This window comes from Anoplopoma fimbria, chromosome 6 (assembly GCF_027596085.1).
Source record: "Anoplopoma fimbria isolate UVic2021 breed Golden Eagle Sablefish chromosome 6, Afim_UVic_2022, whole genome shotgun sequence".
NCBI classification, from domain to species: Eukaryota; Metazoa; Chordata; class Actinopteri; order Perciformes; family Anoplopomatidae; genus Anoplopoma; species Anoplopoma fimbria.
Window position 1 is genome coordinate 19,601,405 of NC_072454.1, and position 19,970 is coordinate 19,621,374.

Genomic DNA, 19,970 nt, shown 5'->3' on the forward strand with positions numbered 1-19,970 from the left:
GACAGACGACCCCCGTCCAGTGCAGCGGATCTGTTTGTGGGAGACGACTGGCCTTGTGTACCAGCCCCCTCCCAACACACAGGTCAGACGGATATGGCCACACCATTTCACGCCTGGACTAACTGATAAGTAGCAAAGGCGATTATTTCCCCCTTGTCTGCCTTTCACACATATCTCTATCCTCCACTGCTGCTACGCCCAGATGCTCCGATTCCATAATACCTAACTCGTATCTGCAGGCATGCTGTAATATGGACAGGGCTAATACCTGTTATTCTATGGGGTGCTCTTATTGTGACTGCCGCATCGCTGGGATTTCTCCGGGTTTTCAATTAGACGCTCCGAGGCTCTCCGCGGCGAGTTGCTATGTAATCTCTGAGAGAAGGCAGATAGTCTGCGGGACACTGATCACAACACAATTCAAAATATAGTCGACTCTAGTGGAGCCTAGCAGTTCACAATCACAAGTCCAGACCTCACTGGGCTATGATATAGGCCTCATATAGTAGAGCAGGTTTCCTCATTTGGATTATATCGTGTGAATGAAGAGAAGATGATCAAAAGGTTTCTTCAGTCAGCACATGTCCTACAGCTACATGCACTTAATAGTTCATACTAGAAATTCAGATTCAATATCTGAGAATTACACAAAATCAGACATTAAAGTCGGAGTCTGCAATTCTTGAAAATCATTAATATTTGAACTCAACACCCAGACAATTACATCCCCTCCATCAGTGCTTCTTTGCCAGATTTACCACTGCATCTCTTTTTATGGATCCTTGGCCTTTCCCCTGTCAAGGCCAGAATATTGTTGTATGTTTTGTAGGGCTGTACCGAATAGTTTGAAGCTTCATTCATAACTCTCAAATTTGACCTGCTATTATTAATAACTTACAGAAACATTGCATGCAATAGTTCGCCATCTCTTCCTCTTTCTCTGTAACTCCCAATCCCTGTCAGACAAACACACAGTGAGCACTGGGGTGATCAGTTTTTGTTTCTGAAAAGTCTTTTATAGGGTGACAGACATTCAAAGCTTCATTCAAAAACCTAAGTAGAAGCCTTTAATGGATAAAACATGACATGACTTTGTTTGTTTTTCCATCACACCAACAGAGCAGACAGCTAGCGGACCGTGAGGAGATATTTGCTGAATTTGACAAAATGTGTATTGGATCAGAAGAAAAAGAAAACGAGCAACCACAATTTGAGAAGATTAATTACATATACCAAAGTTCAGTCAGAATCCTCCACTCTGCCCTTGATCTACGTTGATCATAGTCCACTCAAAGCATTTTTTAATTAGTATTATATCCTTAACATATATGTTTCAGCTTTTTTGCTCGTTGTTAGAGGTTCTCCCTTATTTTCAGTTACAGGATAAAGGGGATACTTCTGGCTTTGAGTGATGTTATCCTAAGCTCTCAGCTTCTGTACAAGCACATTTCCAGATGCCAAACCCAATTTTATCTGCCTCTGTCTTCCAACCAGCTGTTGTTTTGTACAAAGCGTGAGGACACTGATTTTGTATCATCTAGCAAACTGCAAAAAAAAAAAAAAAAAAAAATCAGATAGCAGGGTAAACTGTAGTCTACTCTTAGAGACACAGAAAAAAAAGACACATATGCACACACACATGTTCACACAAAGTGAAGAGATAAGACTACACTGCCAGCTCAATGTTCTGTTTAAAAGAGAAAACGTGACACCTTGAGCTGACAGATCAAAGCCAGCAATCAATAGCTCTGAGTTTGATTATTTTCCATGAGACCTGAAGATTTCTTTGTCGATACTTTTGTCTGTGACCAGGTTGAGAATCATTTCTGCTTTTGCTGTGGAATCTGGAACGGAGGTCAACATAAGGTCAAGATGCAATGAGGAATCTATAGTACAGTTTGATCTAAGTCAGTGTGATAGTAAGTAGATCATGACTCAGAGAGAAGAGGTGAGATATTAAGCTGCATCTTTGTGCCCCAAGTTGCAGAATCCCACGTTCAGTTGAGGGTGGCTATACTCCCGGTTTGGTCTGGCGTTTTGTTAAACATGAAAGGCTATGTTGGCTGACGGGAAGCAGGTGTGGGATCACGGCCTGGTCACTGAGCAGGCAACTCATAGTGGTTCATTGGGTAGAGTACCTTGAGGGTGGGAATTGGGGGTAAAGTATGAACCTCTTAAACCCTTTTTCACACCGAAAACGCCCAGTTTGTGGGACATGAGCGACAGATCAAGAGCGTTTAGTAAAACATTACCCACCCTACACAAATATAAACAGCATTTTAACCATTACAGCACATTTTGTAAACTCTGTGCCCATCATTTCTTGCATCTCTGTAATGCTTGAGGTTATTATGCCTCCCCGCCAGCAACATGCAGGATGCATTTAGTTTTTGGTTTGTCCGTCCGCCCGGGCCACTATTGTGAATGCATACAGAAAAAGTCTTCAAATTTGTCACAAACATCCACCTGCACTATATGATGAATTCATTAGATTTTGGTGGTCAAAGTTCAAGGTCCCTGCAATCTCACATCCATCCCATTCTTGTGATATTTAGCAATATTTGAGCAAATAAAAAAAACGATGCACAAACATCTACCTGCACAAGATTAAACTGATAAGAATTTGGTGGTCAAAGGTCACTGTGACCGCACAAAACACATTTTGATCATATTTCTTGAATTCATATGCTAAATTATGACAAATTCACATAAATGTCTGGTACGATAAATTATGAAGTGATGACATTTTAGACACACATGAATGAAAACTGGGGCTGCACGGTGGTGTAGTGGTTAGCACTGTCGGGGTTCAATTCCCGGGCCAGACAACCTTCTGTGTGGAGTTTGCATGTTCTCCCCGTGTCAGCGTGGGTTCTCTCCGGGTTCTCCGGCTTCCTCCCACAGTCCAAAGACATGCAGGTTAGGTTAATTGATGACTCTGAAATTGCCCGTAGGTGTGAATGTGAGCGTGAGTGGTTGTCTGTCTATATATGTCTGTCCTGTGATAGGCAGGGTGTACCCTGCCTTCGCCCATTGACAGCTGGGATCGGCTCCAGCACCCCCGCGACCCTTAACTGGATAAGCGGTTACGGAAGATGGGTGGATGAATGAAAACTGCAACTTGACGGGTTGACAGAGGTGAACAACCACTAGGCAGTAATTCTAGTTTACTCAAGTCCCAGAAGTATCAAAGAGGGTTTTATAACTCTGTCTTTCTCTGTCTCTCTCTTTCTATCTTTATTTCAACCCAACTGGTCGAGGCAGATGGCCACCCATCAAGAGCTCATTTCTGCAAAGATCTCTACCGGTTAAAGGGGAGTTATTGTCATTGTCGCACCAGTTCTTTAACACGAGGGAATGTTGGGTCTCTGTAAATTATAAAGTATGGTCTGATCCTGCTCTATATGAAAAGTGTCTTCAGATAATTTAATTTATGATTTGACGCTATACAAACAAATTCAAATTTAAATCCCTTGACACTCTAGTGTCAAAGCTGTATTCAGTTGAACTTTGCCTCCAATGCCTGTAGCAGTGTGTCCCATAACGGCTGCAGTTGTTGATTTTTCCCTGCACAATGTGGCACCGTTCCTTGGGGTGACTCCTTCCTGAAAAAGCAGACACGATTTTGTCACAAGGGGGAGGTAGCCACGAAAGTAACACATCTGTTCCAAAATCAAGAGACAGTAGGGGGGCCCGATAATCGAGCCCTCCTCTGGATGCAGCAGGAGGAGCTGCTAGTCGTAGCCGAAATATCCGCATCTCCTCAATGACAGTCGAAGTGCATCCAACCAGCTGTGTCAACTACGCAGAGTGTGACACCTGTGCAAAAAAGGAGAAGTTCCTTTCATCTGCGATGTATTGTCTTAGAATACTTGTCCTTGAAACCTTTTTTTTTTTGAAGAAAAACTTTTGATGAAACTACTTCATTGAGTATTCATGAAATGCAGCTTGTCTGCCAATGGCAAGACACCCACAGGGCCATTATCACTCCGCATCACACACACAAGCACATACAAAAAATGCACTGGTAGCTGTCAAAGACTGAACCATGTGTGTCAATGGCACAGATGAGCAAGTGCATAAGCAAGTCAGTGTAAGTGAGAAGCTGTTCATTTCGATTTAGAAGTGAGTGTAGTTTTGAAGACAATAACTTAAACCTCATCATCAACATGATTTGCCTGTAGGCGTAATCCTTAAAAATGACACTAATTTGTGTACATTTAGCAAAATACACAAAATCTTAGCCCCAAGACTCTGAGCACTGGCTGCATGCCATATCACATTACTAGAATGTTCCAGCGCCCCCATGGCGTTGTCACAAACTAGAGAAAACAGTTGTCACTGGCTTAGTCATGGTGATTACACTCGGAGAACTCCTGCTTCGACTGTCCTCAAAAGCTCATTGCTCGGAGAAAGTCATTGTCATCCACTTGTCGCACGCTCCGATTGAACTCATCAGATCAAATACTTTATTCCTCCTGTTCTCTAGGGCAATCCCCACATAATAACTACACATGTATGTTTTTCCACTTGTGCGACTCAATACAACTCTCCCATTTCTAGCCAATCTATTTTTCTTTCTCTGTCTATGAATTCACTCTTTTTGCTCTTTGAGAATGAGGAGAGAATTTCAATGAGGAACCTTTTCTCAGTAAATGAGCCTCCATTTCATTGTTCATGGCACAAGAATGTAAATGTGTTTGTCAATAGATAATATGAAATCCCCACCCGTGCTTTTCTTTGTGCTTTGGTAATACGGAGATGATTCAAAGTGGCAAATTATTTGGATTACTTTTATCCCATAATTGTAGTAGTAGCTATTGAAGCTATTGCACACATACTAAATTTGCACCACAAGGAAATAATGGCTGTTTGTCTGAGTTTGAGTGTGCGTCATACATGCTTGTGGGCATTTATTTAGGCGTGTGTGCGTGAGTGCATTTGAGTGTGTACTCTACACTAGACAAAATCATGGCATGGTTTCTCATTTTCCAGTCCAGTACTGTCGGTAATGTGAAAGCACAGCTTATCCCCCGGAGTCTCACATCATAGAATCAAACTACGCCAGTTAGCACCTCTTGCACTCTGACACACACACTTTCATACTCTATCTACATAAGAATTCAGAATAGAAATACCTTAACACAGAGATGGAAAACGTAAACCTCTCCACTTAATATGAATATCAAATGCAAAAAGGAAGTGTGCATTTATTTCTACTGCATTGGACTGTGGTCATATCTCTGTGCAGCAATTTCCACCCCTGGGGGTCTAATCACAGTGCCCTGCAGGATCACTGGAGAACACTTTATGTCAGCAATTAGAATATGATTATATTTTCCTCTCAGTGGGACCTGTGAGCCACTGTGTAATTTCAGTCTGTCTCTCTGGTCAAGACACAGCGGAGCTGAGGTGGAAGGCCGTTCTGTGGAACCTAAAGCAGTGGACAGAGCTTTTTTACCGGATGCATACGGAGATTAGAACCAACAGTCTGCTGTGACTCTGCACATGTACATTGCAGCACACCACCTGTGTGCTTTTGCAGGTGCGTGTGTTTGTGTACAAACGTCACTCGTTGCTTGGCCAGGGGAGCGCCCAGTCGTCCGAGTAAGAAGCCGCAGTTGGAGTAGATTGGCATGCAAGTCAGGCCACTGAAGCTGACAAACCAATTTAGAGGCATGATGCCCACACAGAGTGGGTCTGAGTCCCTGAATCACGTTGCCCTCTACCACCCCAACCAATCGTTATCAACATCAACTTTCTGCCTGCCCCTCCCATTCAGGCAAAAAAGTTTTTTCTTTTTCCGAGTTCAGACTTACATTAACAAACTGATACTCCTAATAAGCAGCTTGGCCCACAAAACGCGAGCATCAGTAGTTTCAGCTAACGGTCTAACATAAACGACATATGTTCATGTTCAAGTGGCAAAGCCCTCTAGTAGTGTAACATTCTTTTTAGAGTCACAAAGTCAAAAAACATCAGACTTTAAAAGACCAGTGTGGTTTTTTTTCTACTTCTATTGCCATAAACTGAATAAATTATTAATGTATAATCACCAGAAAATAGGAATGGTTGTGTTCTTGTTAGCTTAGCAAACACTGGCTCTAGAGAGGGCGGCAACCTCCGGCTCGGCAAGTGAAGCCACTGCGAGTATCTTAGACTTGCATTCTTTGTAAGACTGCTTTTCGTTACACGTTTCCTATCGACGTAGTTTTATTTTAATCATGATCGAGGTTGTTCTCTTTTACCAGTAAAGTAGTCATATCAACCCTAACCTTTACCTAACTGAGTTCATTTTGTGCAAAAACATAACCAAATATTAACCATAGATGTATAACTGGAAAACAAATTGATTAGAATAACAAACGGTGGCTTAAAGACACAGTCAAACAATGCCGTCCTGACTAGTCGCTCTGTAGTACTCATACATTTAAATTATGATTTTACTGTAGACAGCATGCTGTTGTCAGCATGTGTGTATATTAAGTTTATTTGAATTTGAGTCCTACAGGAGCAACACCGCATTCCTATTAACAGTTTACTCAAGTTCCACAATTGAATAGATAATGTAAGGTGGATATAATCAGCAGTAGTTTTTGTCCTTACTACCTCCCTCCCTTTCTCCACCTTCTGGCCTCAATCCAGGCTAATTACCCCAGGGCTCTCTCTGCTGGCCTGCCTCCTATCTATACGCCAACACTGTGCACTCTCCATTCCAGGCTAGGTAGGAGGGCAATAATAGAGCAGCGCGTGGGGGGTGTGGGGAACACAGGCATGGGTTAATCTGTTGACCCCACTGCCGTCGTACACTGTGGACTTACCATCTGACTATCAGGAGTCTGGACCTCAGCTATTACTGCAAACTATCTGAAAGAAAGTCATTCTTAATCCCTCAAAGTGCAGCTCAAGGTTCATACTGTGCCCTACTTACAAACAAGTACTGTGGAAATACCACGTGAATTCACAGAACAGGACGCATTTTTAATTAGTTTTTTACACTTTAAATATTCTCACATGTTGTATAATTCTATAATATATAGAATTTTATTTTCTATTTCAACAAGTCAATGGCATTTCATATCATGAATGTAAATTTGATTTCCAGCCAGGGTTTAAAACACCATATTTAACTAATTTAACAAATATAATAAATGACTTTGCATGGGAAGTTCCCCGATGTCAATTTAGAATATTTTAATACATTTTTGACAAGCATATACTCAGTTGTGTAATATGCCAAATTGAATAACACCCTGGCCTGTTTGTAATCTGACTAAAACCCAAATGTTCTCCCGATACTGTAATGATAGGTATTACTTACATTTATAGAGTTCTCTTTTAATCTTTCCCTCTGAAAATATTAGTGATATGATTGATTTTAATGCGTGTGTTTTTTACCTTTACACCTTTTTCACAACCAAGCAGCACACACCGATTTACGCTTCGATTATGAGGCAAGATAATTGAGATACAACTATTTTTGTGCTGCATTCTGTTCAGTAACGATGATCTTGTTTTTTCTTGGGTTATAAATCCAGCGCACCCCTGTCCTTTAGCAGTACGCCTTCGCTTTGCGCGGCAGGTCAGGATGGGACCCGCTCGGTGTGGGAGGATCCCCTCATTGGACCTCCTTATACATTACAGGAAGTTTCTTTACAAGCAGTTTTTTCTTTTTTTAATAGTTCTTCTTTAAACACACAACACACACTGTCTCTTTATTTTTGAGATTCAGCCTGAAAACCTGGTATTTGTTGTGCATATACAGTATATTCACATACTTTTGTACTCTTGCATTGACTAGACTGAGTTCACTGAGCATGTTTGCTCTTTTCTCATCCAGAGATTATCCTGTTAAACATACAGTATGTGGGAGCAAAGAGGAGCTGCAGTGTTGTCAGCTGGTAAGAGCGGTTTGTATTGACAAGGAATAAATGAATTAGTTCCAGGTGGACTTGACTCATACAGCTCTGCCTGCTCCATTGTTTGCTCCTCTGGGCAGATCGCTCTGATAACATTCACATGTATGAACTGCCACTATCCCAAGATTGCAAAGGGACTTCTTCAGGTCTCAAACAACACACGTGGCAGACACAAAGAATCCCAATGAAATAGTGAAGCCATTCAGTGTTTTTGAATGAGACATAATTCGTCTGACTTGACCGAGAGGATCTCTAGAGTGGGTCCATTGGTGAGGGGGAGACACTGTGCAATTCAGGGGGGCATTAACAGTGGACTATTGGGTGCCTCGTTTGTTGTCTCCCTCTTCTGGGTGCAATTAGCAGGCAACAGTCACAACCACAAGATGCCTGAGAGAGAGAAGGAGTGACACTGAGTGTGTCAAAGACGGGTGAAAGAGATGCTACAAAGTCAGTGAAAAGGACTGTAATTTTAAGAAGTGAGAATGAGAAAATGTGAGAAGAGGACACAAGTGGGTCTCTAATATTCTAACCTGTGTAATTAAAGTGAATAGTGAACACCAGCCACACTTATTAATGAGAACAGTGCAGCATTCATCATTTGAAACGCTGCTCTTTGAAGGAGTGCATAGACTATAACAAAGTTAATGCAATTCATCAGCCCATGTGCAGTGACGTAAATGAGCATTGTGCCGACATTAGTAGTCACTTCGCTTCAAAGCTCAAAACGAAAAGTTTGCATTGGGTCGTGTGTTTCAAAATTTGGACTGCTATTGTATTCTCAGCAGAGGCTTAGCTTGTTTCAAATAATTCATTAAGCATACTGTATTTTCAATATTGACAGAGAAAATGAATCAGATAGATCTTGAATTCAGTGATGTGAATCGACAGTAGCCCTGGCGTGCGTCCAGTGAAGAATAGAAGAAATGGAAGCAGTGGAGTGAGGGCAGACAGTGACAGATGAAACAAAGGGATGCAGTGGAGGCAGCTTGTGGACGGGTTGGAGGTGGTGGGTCAGCCACAGGCAGGTAGAGAGACTAAAGACAGCACAGCAAAAGCTGTATCCATATTGCATGAATGTCCACCGCCTTCCCGTCCAGAGGCTCCCGGCAACATCCCAGGTGTTATGTTGAATTATCCACAACGCCAGTTTTCGTTTGTCCGTCCGACTTTCTTATCTCTGTCTCTCTATTTCTCCCTCCATCCATCCAGGGAACACCAACAGTGTTTTTGCCCTGGACTACATCAGCGGGTCTCTGACAGTGAATGGCCAGCTGGACAGGGAAAACCCGCTCTACTCAGCAGGATTCTCTCTCACTGTCAAGGTGAGCCACTGAACGGGAGGCGGTCGGGGGATGAAGGGACTGACGCAGGCGAGAGAATGGATCGAAAGTCTGTTTCGCCTGTGGAGCAAGAGAGGGGCTTTGATACAGTATGATAGTGTGTTAAATCAATGCAGTGTCTGGGTTTGATATAGCCTCAAAAGACCTGCTAAATGCAGGACTTCACCATGCACCGCGCTTCATCCTATACATATTGTGACAGTCTTTGAGGTTGATACACATTGCTATAATTAAGAAAGATTTCAAAGTCAATATTTCACTCCTCCAGTATCATATGTTTAAAGATGCTGTGTCAATAAGCCTTTGCACAAATGTGACCCAGACAAATTAAAGTGCTCTTATTGTGCTACTCAGTGAAGATAGTGTGTTTGTGATTCTATGATAACACCCCCCCCCACCCACCCCCCAGCAGCCAGGGAGGACAAGGGGAGCAGAGGAGGACCAGATGAAGGAACAGGATTTAGAGTCCTCCTCAACGCTTATTTTTTGCTTCTGTTTGACACAGGTGCAGTCTCTGAATCCCACCGTCTCTGCACTGAGCCTAAAGTCTATCTCACTTGGCTTTTTAGCATTTCAGTCCGCCCTCTCACGCCAACCCCTTACCACCTTGTCAATCCCCCCCACTTTCCTTTTTTTCCTCCTAATTTTTTCTCTTCCAGTATTGTACACCAAGTATTTCCCACAGGGTGTGAGAGGGTCCGTGAAATGGATTTCCAAGTGCAACTGAATGTGGAAGGATTTGCGATCAAAGACATAATTTTCCCGTGTAACTGCAATGTTGCATTGGGGAATTTGATGGCATGTCAAGTGAAATGGTTGCACCTGTACAGCAAAATAAATGGCCCTTAAGAGCACCTAATGGTTTCACTAGCACTCTTGTATTTACTCATGTAGCTGCGATTATTGCTCAGAAAAAGCAGGTTATATGACATTTGTATATGAGAAATACAATATGGTGATACAGCTGGCTCTAAGGTTTAATACAAAAAAAGATGCCAGCTTAAATATTCCAGCCTCAGTCTATCTTTTTAATTGAAATCAATAATTACAAAGACGAAAAGTAGAATAAGCGAAAGTGCTGAAAATGAAAAAAATAAAAATATACGCCACCCAAAAATGTATTTATAAGATATGGATTTTTTCCCTCTACATTTTCTCTCCCCCTCTCTTCTTGTGATTTCTTAGGTGGTGCTGCTATTGATTATGGTGTGCCATAGTAATACAACTAATTTCTCAACTTCAGGCAGCTTAGATAGTGCTGAGCGTGTGGAGGTCAAATGATTCAGTGGCGTCGGGACAAGAGAGGCTAAACTACCTTGATTACCTAGAGACCAGCATGTTGTTTCTGGCGCTTCTCCTATTGCTTGTGACAGTCTTCCATCAATAAAAGACCACAGCCGCCCAGTCCTATTTTTCTCTCCTATTTTTTTTCATTTCAGTTGCCTCACATCTTCAATACTCAGGCAGCCAGAAACCAGGAGAGTGCGTAATTGTGTCTTCTTAACGGGACTCCTTTCTGCTAAATCTCATTGTGTGGATGTGTGGATGTACATGTGCTGGCCCTCTCTTGCCCTCACTTTGAGCCTATTTCTATGATTGCTTTGAGTCCGTCCGTCCACCTTTTGATCCAATAAATGAACAGCTGTAAATACCTGGCCGAGATTGCGTACGGACCACCTCCATCCAAAATGACATTTTCAGCGCAATCAAATCTCTCTCTCTCTCTCTCTCTCTCTCTCTCTCTTCCCTCTTTTGCTCTCTACAAGGCCACAGAGTTGAAAGATGATCGCAGTCCATCAGAAGCCACAGTGAAGACCACCTTTACCATCCTGCTAATTGACAAGAATGACAACGCCCCGACGTTCAACAGCTCAGAGTATCGGGTCGTCATCACTGAGCTGGCCCAGGTGGGCTTTGCCCTTCCCCTCTTCATCCAGGCCGAAGACAAGGACGAGGTGGGTGGATCACGTCCTGATGGCTGGCACAGTCACAACTTCCTTGTCATTGGGCTGATACTCTTATCCAGATAAGTTGCACCGACAGCATGCTGCCTCAGTATCTCGCGATTGTTCTTAAAAAATCTCCAAAGCCGATCCTAAGAATCCTTATCTCGACCTATACGGACAAATCGTAATGGATAAAATAACGCGGATCAAAATCTGATTTTCTCTTTACTGTACTCTGTGGTTCTGTCCACCTCAGCCAGCTAGTGTTGCAGCTTTGTTCTCCTTTACGGACCTCATAAACTTTTACATTTTACTTTATGCAATTTGAAAATAAGAGTATGCAAATGTGAACATATTTTTCTGCTGCAGCGCTGCAAGTAACTCTAAATGGAGACCCAAAGGTTGGCAAAATGCACAGATTCGCTGAGCTCCAACACTAATGAATCTGTTATCTCTGATCGTCACTTTCACCGGCTGAAATGATGAATGTTGCCGGCAGCAGTTAATGGAATTAACGTCAAAGCCTTGAGTAACTTGATGACAGGCCAAAATGAAGCTTGTCTGTTGTCTGCTTAACGCTCTCTCTGCAGCCATAGTCTGTCAAACTGTTAATCTGCAACACCACTGACCGCAAACTAGTGTTTTTGTTGTTCCAAAAACACCCAAAAAGTGATACATCTTCTCTCCAGCTGATTGATTCACGTCAATCTCAGGAGTCTTTGCGTGCGTGCGTGCGTGCGTGTGTGCATGTGGACTGTCAGCAGCCATGTACAACAGCACGCTTTAGTGTGTCCGCTATGTTCCATTAGTTGTATCTATCAGCGTGCTGGGGTGACACACAGTCACACACACACAGAACACTTTTTCACTTTACGCTTGCTCTGCCACTCTGTCTCTCTAGCTCCCACTTTCCCTCTCCCTTTCTCACATGTGCACACACACTCGCTCACACCAGCGCATTGGACTCGACTACAATTTAATTTGCTCTGGAAGAGATGGGATAGAGCATCAAATTATACCTAACGAGGAAAATCAATCACCTAGGGTGCAGATAAGCCGAAAGCTAGTCAACTCTGATTGATTCAGGCACAGCAGCCGCCAGGGTGGAATTTGACAGATAACTGCAAGTCAAGTGGATAGAGAAAGAGGTGGAGAGAAAGGAGAGACAGACATGAGGGGAGAAGAGGAAAGGAGGAACTCTAAGAAAAATAGTTGAACAGAAAGTAGTTTGCAATGAAGCAAAACCAGAAGTCTGAATAATTGGTGGAGCAGGAAGAAGCGGAGAGAACCGGAGAGAAAGGAAGCACTTTAAGGAGAGATAGCAGGAGTTTTTAGCAGCAAGTCTGTTTATTCATTCCAAGGATGATGTGTTTCAATGACGGGGCAGAGGGGGGGAGTGTAGTGAGTGCGTTGCTGCACTCAGGCGGGGTGACGACCCAGACACCTGGCATGTGATAGGAGGTCCCTCTGGAGGTTACCACCCAACGTTTTAACACTATGAAAAGCAGCATAGTGGTACCAAACCACTTCACAGTACAGTATCTCCAAGCCAAGATTGCTCACCGCAAATTGGGGGAATAGCTATGGTAATTCCGAGATGGTTTTAACCAGATTCACCATAGATGCTGCATTGGAAAGCACTCCCTCAGAACCAGTCCATTAGCAGCCACCGCTGACTGCTTATTCATCATAATATAACAAAACAAAATGCATCAGGAAGAGCTGGAGGAAGCAGGGTTTCACACAAAAATGTAAAATGCCATTGCGCTCTCAAGTTGTGTGCTGGAGACACAGAAATAGCCTGTGCTCTACCAGTCTGATTTAAGACTTCTGCCCTAGTATCACACATACATCCATTCCAAGGAGTAAAATCTGAGATAGTTTTTTTTTTTGTCTCACAGTTTTGTATTGCTGTTTTGATCCTTTAAACCTGCATGTCAGTGCCGATACACACTCGTTCACACCCCGCTACACCTGTGCTTTAATCTCACTTTTTCCAAGTGTGAGGGATTATAGGCAGATATTTCATTTCTTAGACTATGACACAAGTGGTAGTTACCTCTCTCCGTCTGTCGCTCCCTTCATATCCTCTTCTGCTCGGTTAGCATCTATAAAACTTTTGCTGCTGGAACTTGTCACTAAACTTTGTGGCAGTCGCATCTGACAGGGTGCTTTTATTGGGGGCTTCTAAAGGCAGAAGCAAATGGACGGGCAATTACGTTTATGGGCAGTTTGAGGTGACATCCCTGCATATTGGATGGTCTTTTAAATAGGAGTCATCAGCCACAATGGTTCTCCCAGAGATGAAAACAAAAACAAGGGGGCTATTTCAACCGCCAGCATGATGCCAATCGACCACCTCCACCCGTCTTCCTCTGTCTGCCACAATGGCTACATGATTGGCCGCCCTGCAGCTTTATATATAAAGACAGGAGGGATCTAGAGATGTTTTCTCAGCTCACGACAGCCACAGGCTTCTTAAGGCTGTGATGTCATTTTGACCCTGACTTTGTTTATATTTACCCACAATGCCTCAGAAAAAGAGAAGAAGTAAGACACACATAAGTTTGTAGGTCTTTCTTAGAGGTTATTCGGAATTTCATATAACCACTAATCAAATGGCAGTAACCTCACCACACAGACCCACCCAGTAATGCAGAACATTTCTAAATCAGACTCCATCTTGTCTTTTCAACGTACAGTGTAGCGAGCCTAAAACCAAACAGACGTGTGTATCTGTATTGAGGTAGATAGTCATGGTTGTCATCAGGGATCACATCATCTCCTCTTTCTCTCTCATGAAACACACACTATGATGATCAAAGCACACAGTTTCAACCTGCTTCAACGGCTTGGTATTTATCCCAGTCGGACATACTGTGCACAGCTCTGTGGGCAGTGCATGGGGATTTACTCCCTGTTGCACTCAAATGACCATTAACATAATGTGAAACAGTACAGTGCAGGCTTTATGTAGTGGAAATGGAGGAGAATATAAATGAGGAGACAAGATGAACGTGTGGGGATGGACTGATTCTTACGTCTGTTGTGCAGTCTTATCAGTATCTTCATGTTTTTTGTTACTGGCTGCCTACTTTACCAGCAAAGTGCAGCTCTACGGGTCAAATGTGTACTGGACCCTGAACGTTTTTGAGGGTTAGCGTCCCCACTGCCAATAACAGCTAGTTTATCAGCAAATTTCACTTAGCAGCAGGATCACGCTCTTTATAATTGTTTCTACCTTACAAAAAGCTAACTTCTTTGCCTCTTATTCACACACAAAAGATGGCGGAGCTACCTTGCAAGGTGCTGGCCTGGCCACGGAAGAAACCTAAGCTTCAGTCTCTTCCCCAAGGACACAGAGCCAGGGATCAAACTGCCAACTTTGTGATTAAATGACAACCCGCTCTACCTCCTTAGCCACAGCTGCCCCAATGACTAAGAGAACATTTATTTAACTGCATTTGTTTAAATAACACACCCCTAAAAAGTCTTTTGGCAGAGCTATCTTGTCTCTTAGCAAGTGTTCGCCACTTTCAATTAGTTGTGTCTATCAATGTACTGTGGTGATCAACAGTCACACACACACAGACACCAACACTTTTTCATTGTACGCTTTCTCCCTCTCTCACACGTGCACATCTCTCTTAAACTTAGTTTTTCCTTTGTTATGTACCTTTGTAATGAATTGTATCCTTTGTCCAATGTATTCATTACATTAGGTAGATATACCGTGTCCTAGATTTTATCATCTACACTCTTCACTAGTTAGTTAAACTTGATATATTTATCATCAACTGCACTCGCTCTCTCAACAACCCCTTTTTATATCTGTCCACCGGCGACAGGCATGGCTGGAGGCAATATTTTTGCGGGTTTCCATTCATCTGATCCATTCTCGTGAACGCAATATCACATGTCTGGGTGTCTGGAGGGAATTATTCAAATTTGGCACAAATGTCCAGGATGAAGTGATCAGATTTTGGTGGTCAAAGATTAAAGGTAAAGGTCACTGTGCCATTAATCATATGCTAATTATGACAATCATAATTACACTATACAAATCTATTGTAGGATAAAATGAAGACATTTTGGACCGACAGGGATGTAAATTGCACCTGCAGAGGCATGAAACCTTGGGGCTGTAGATCTTGTGTTCTCTGTTTCTCTTTACTCTTCTTTCTCTTATTCTTTTATGACAGGGGGTGAACAGCATGTTCCAGGTGTTTCTGAGAGGAAACAATTCCGACTACTTTACCATCTCCCCCACGGCAGTACAGGGGCGTGCCGACATCAGAGTGCGGGTGGCCATGCCCCTGGACTTCGAAAACATTCGCAGCTACAGCTTCTCGGTGAGTTTTTAAATGTCAAACAGATCCATTTTGTAAAAGATACAAAGTGGAATAAGATATTTTGATCACCAAGCACTGAGTAGTTGAAGACAGAGCATTTCCATTGTCCCTCTCTGAGACTGCCCTTGAATGAACTCTGTACAGATTTCTAGGCAACAAGAATGAACTTAGCTTTATGTTTTTTTGCAACTTGCTTTTATTTGTATGGAAACTTAGTCAGACTGGGGTTATATCACTTTCTTAATGCTGTAGTCTTGTTTGAGCAGAGAAATTTGTACTTGTGTTACCTCAATTTACCCGAGTGCTTTACAGAACCAAAGGGTGCCTGATATGTGCATTAAGCAAGTCAGTTCTTAACGGCACAATAGCAAATTATGATTTTAATTTTTTGACGATGCAAGCTAAAAAATATTCTATATAGATAAACCAATGTTAAACCTTTACAGTTTTTCTTGAACAGAACTGCATTATTCAAGGCTATATTTAAATCGTAAGTGTAATTATACTCCTTGTTGTCACTCCCCAGCTTTATGCCAATGAGTCCATGTCCGACCATGTGGGTTTTGCTCGTGTCTTCATTGAGCTGATCAATGAGAATGATAACCGACCCATCTTCAGCAAACCGCTGTACAACATCAGCCTTCCTGAAAACACCCCTCCTGGTACCTCACTGCTTCGCATCCTGGTGAGTGTCTTAAGAAACCACTCTATAGTGTGTACTGTTCACAGCTGAAAATGTGATTAATCACTCAGTGGATTCTACTGATTCATTACTGAAGAGAATTTTAACTGGAATCCAAATAGATTACAATAAACCTGACTTTCTAGTAAGTTTTATGGGGTTAGTTTTATTGAGAATGAAATAGTGGCTTGTTTGTTTTCTCCATGTAACCCACTTCTCTCCTGGGACATGTGAGTTGTGATTTACGGTGACTCAAGCTAGGGTGTCGCCGACAAAAGCACATTAAAAACACATTTAAGTAACTCACTGACCAACTGCACTGGGTCACTGTTAATGCTGAGACCCTGTGTATTTGCAATACTGAATGACCATGTTGGCAACTAAGGCATCTTTAAGTTGTCAAAGACAATCTGTGGCTAATCTGTGGCTTGACTTATACTCTGTTTCAATTTAATTATACTAAAGCAGAATTAAATATTTACTGCCAACACAATAGTGAGTTCCGCTTTGGTAAAAAAGCTTGAATTAACCACAGCATAGTCAAAAAGTCCTCAATTCAAGCTAAATTACTAGTACGGTCAAGTCCAGTAGTGTTATTTTTGCTGTGTATTTAAATCTAAATTATTCATTTGGCAGGATTCAAATGATTACCTTAAAATTGATGCTTGTAGCTCAGACATAAAGTACTATATTCTACCCTTAAATGTTTTTGCTAGTTGCACAGAATGAAACAGAAACAGTACAGCTTTACAGAAGTTTTATCTGTTAATCTTAGAATTACTTACTGTTCATATTGGATTAATATTAGATAGGTCACTAATAATGTCAAGAGAACCTCCATTTGAACTAATCCAATTAGAACAGGGCTTAAGAATTATTTTCAAACCTGAATTGTATTATTCAGTCCTTCGAGGTCAGTTATTGTACCCTTTGTTTAGTTTCTCACAGTTGAAGTGTCACTGTGGCGACTGATCTCAACATAGTGGCCTTAGTTACTGTCCTGTACAGCAGCCACTACTCAAACCAGAATGGAAAAATCATCTCCCTGTAATTCTACATTATTATTCATTACCAGTCATTCCTGTGACAGAACGCCCCGCAATCCACTAGATACAAGTGCAAAAAAAGCACAGTGTGAAAATCAATAGTGTTTATAGACTGGTTGCTCATGAAATGGAGATTGCAGGGCAGTCTAATACCCGATAAGTCTGGCTGATGTTGGCCTCGTGCTGGAGCGTGCAGACCGCCGTGGAATCCTGATTGCTGGCTGTGTAGAGAGTGAAGGGGCTGTAAATAGAATGATATGTGACGGCTCTCTGTGAGCGCTGCACTGGCATGGATGGCAGCACTCGTATATATACACTGTTAGATGAGGGTTTTGATATTCTGACCTGCTCCCACACACACACACACACACACACACACACAACACACACTCAAGCCCTCTGAGATGCCACTGGAGACAAAACACACGCAGAGATTAAACAGATGTTTCCAATACTCAGCTGGCTTTCTCTGAGGCTGAGAACTACAACTGGACACACACACACACACACATACACACATACACACACACACACACACACACACACACACACACACACACACACACACACACACACACACACACACACACACACACACACACACACACACACACACAAAGGCTATACACAGCAATTGCAAGGTCAACACATGGCTAAGGCTTTTCTCCATTTGTTATCCAATAAGATTAGCATTTATGTTGTGTGTGTGTGTGTGTGTGTGTGTGTGTGTGTGTGTGTGTGTGTGTGTGTGTGTGTGTGTGTGTGTGTGTGTGTGTGTGTGTGTGTGTGTGTGTGTGTTCAGAAATGTGTTTGAACAAACTTGTTTACCTATGTGGGTTTGTCATAATTTAGTTAATTTGTAATTTAGGCAGCCAGTTACACTGGCTGTTATCCATTGAATGCAGTCTGATCAAACAAGTGACTCATATTTGTGTGAATAATAAGGTATTTATCTTGGAATGGACATTGCATCCACGTTATGTATAAAATAAGTTATAAAGTGAAGCACAGAAAGAAGTATGATCCATCACAGTGCTGTTTCTCTGCTACTTATGTTCAGTGGGAGTGAAGAAATGTTCCTATTGTAAATTAAATCAATGTAATATATTTTAAAGTATAGAGAGCAGAAATATAAAATAGCCTTGTGCAATGGCACTTTTCAACCCACTCCTGTGAGTCAGTACCAGGTAAATTGTTAAGGTAACATGTCTCTCACCCTCCTGTTAAGGACAATCACGTCGCCCACCAACTGCAGAAAAGCATTTTGAGTTGAAGTATTAATTGTGACAAAATGAATACATGAGGTCCCTAACAACTGGTTGTTATTAAACAACTTGTATCACATGTGCACTTAACTCCAGCTCATTATATTCTGAACTTTATATCACAGCTCTCTGTGCCTGCGCTTTTAAGTGTCATTTGATTTGCGGGGACTTTTTTCATTTCCACGATTCTCCGTGCACCTGTCTCACTCAATCTCTTCCAGCAGTTGAAACTGTCTCCATGTTTAAGTGCAGCGAACAACTCAAGGCAGTACAATATAACCAGATTGTGAGGCTGAGACTAGCCTCTCGGTGCTCTCTGTCAGATGGCTGTGAGGTACAACAGATGGTGGCCAAATTATGTTTTAGCACCAAAAGCGAGGACAGCTCTTTCATTCCTACTCTCTCAAGGTGGCTTGGCGAGCACCTCCACAATATACAGCAACACACAAACACACAAATGGATTCAATAAAAGAATAGTTAGACATTTTGGGAAATGTGCTTATTGGCTTTCTTGCACAGTTTGTTTGCTATGACTCGCATCATTCTATGCTATGTTTTAAGCTATAGCAACGAGCCAATTAGCTAATTTTAGCATAAAGACTGGAAGCGGGGAGAACAGCTAAAACACATACCTGCACCTCTAAAGCCATTTAATATTTTACCCTCATGGTTAGGAAAAGATTCTAGGAAGTTAGGGAGAAGAGAGACACACTACTTCCTGTCTAACAACCTGTGGTTTTTACATTTGTTTTTGTGTTAATGAAAGAGCTTTAAAGTTGCTGGTACAGTTGTACAGAGCAACAGCTAGCTATTTCCCTCTGCTTCCAATATTTATGCTAAGCTAAGATAATCGCTGAGTCTAGCTTTGTATTGAGCCTACAGAGTGGAACGTATCAATCCACTCATTGAGCTCTGCTTAAATGATAAATGGACTGCATTCATACATTGCTTTTCTAGTCTTAGCTACCTCTCAAACTACTTTGCAACACAAGCCAGCATTCACCCATTCACACTGTACAAGGAGCAACTTGCTCACCAGGAGCGAAAATTCAATTGCAATTTTGGGTTCAGTATCTTGCCCAAGGACATTTCAACGCAAACTGCAGAGGCCAGGGGTCGGACCACTGGCCATTCTGAATCCTGGACTACCACTCTAACCCCTGAGCCATAGCCATCCCAAATGAAAGCAATTAAGTGATTTCCCAATCTGTTACAAAGTGTTCACACATTCACATTACTGATGACAATGATGAAACGACATCATCATGGCCTATTTGTTTGTGCATTGCTGCATTCAAGAACTTCTTCACAAACTGGTTTGCGATCATCTTTGGTGATGGCAACTTATCTCTGTACTCATAGATTACGTGACTGACGTGCAATCAAATGAGTAAATAAGGCAAGCAGAGAGGATGATCA

At 42.1% G+C, this 19,970-nt stretch overlaps 1 protein-coding gene across 1 annotated transcript in view; it reads left to right on the forward strand.

Moving 5' to 3' along the window:
* Positions 1–19,970, forward strand: part of LOC129091999 (cadherin-23-like) — a 127,156-nt gene that overhangs the window by 77,030 nt on the left and 30,156 nt on the right. Inside the window, 4 exon segments of the mRNA XM_054599740.1 lie at positions 9,129–9,241; positions 11,026–11,214; positions 15,408–15,557; positions 16,084–16,242. Coding sequence (XP_054455715.1) covers positions 9,129–9,241; positions 11,026–11,214; positions 15,408–15,557; positions 16,084–16,242 — 611 coding nt within the window.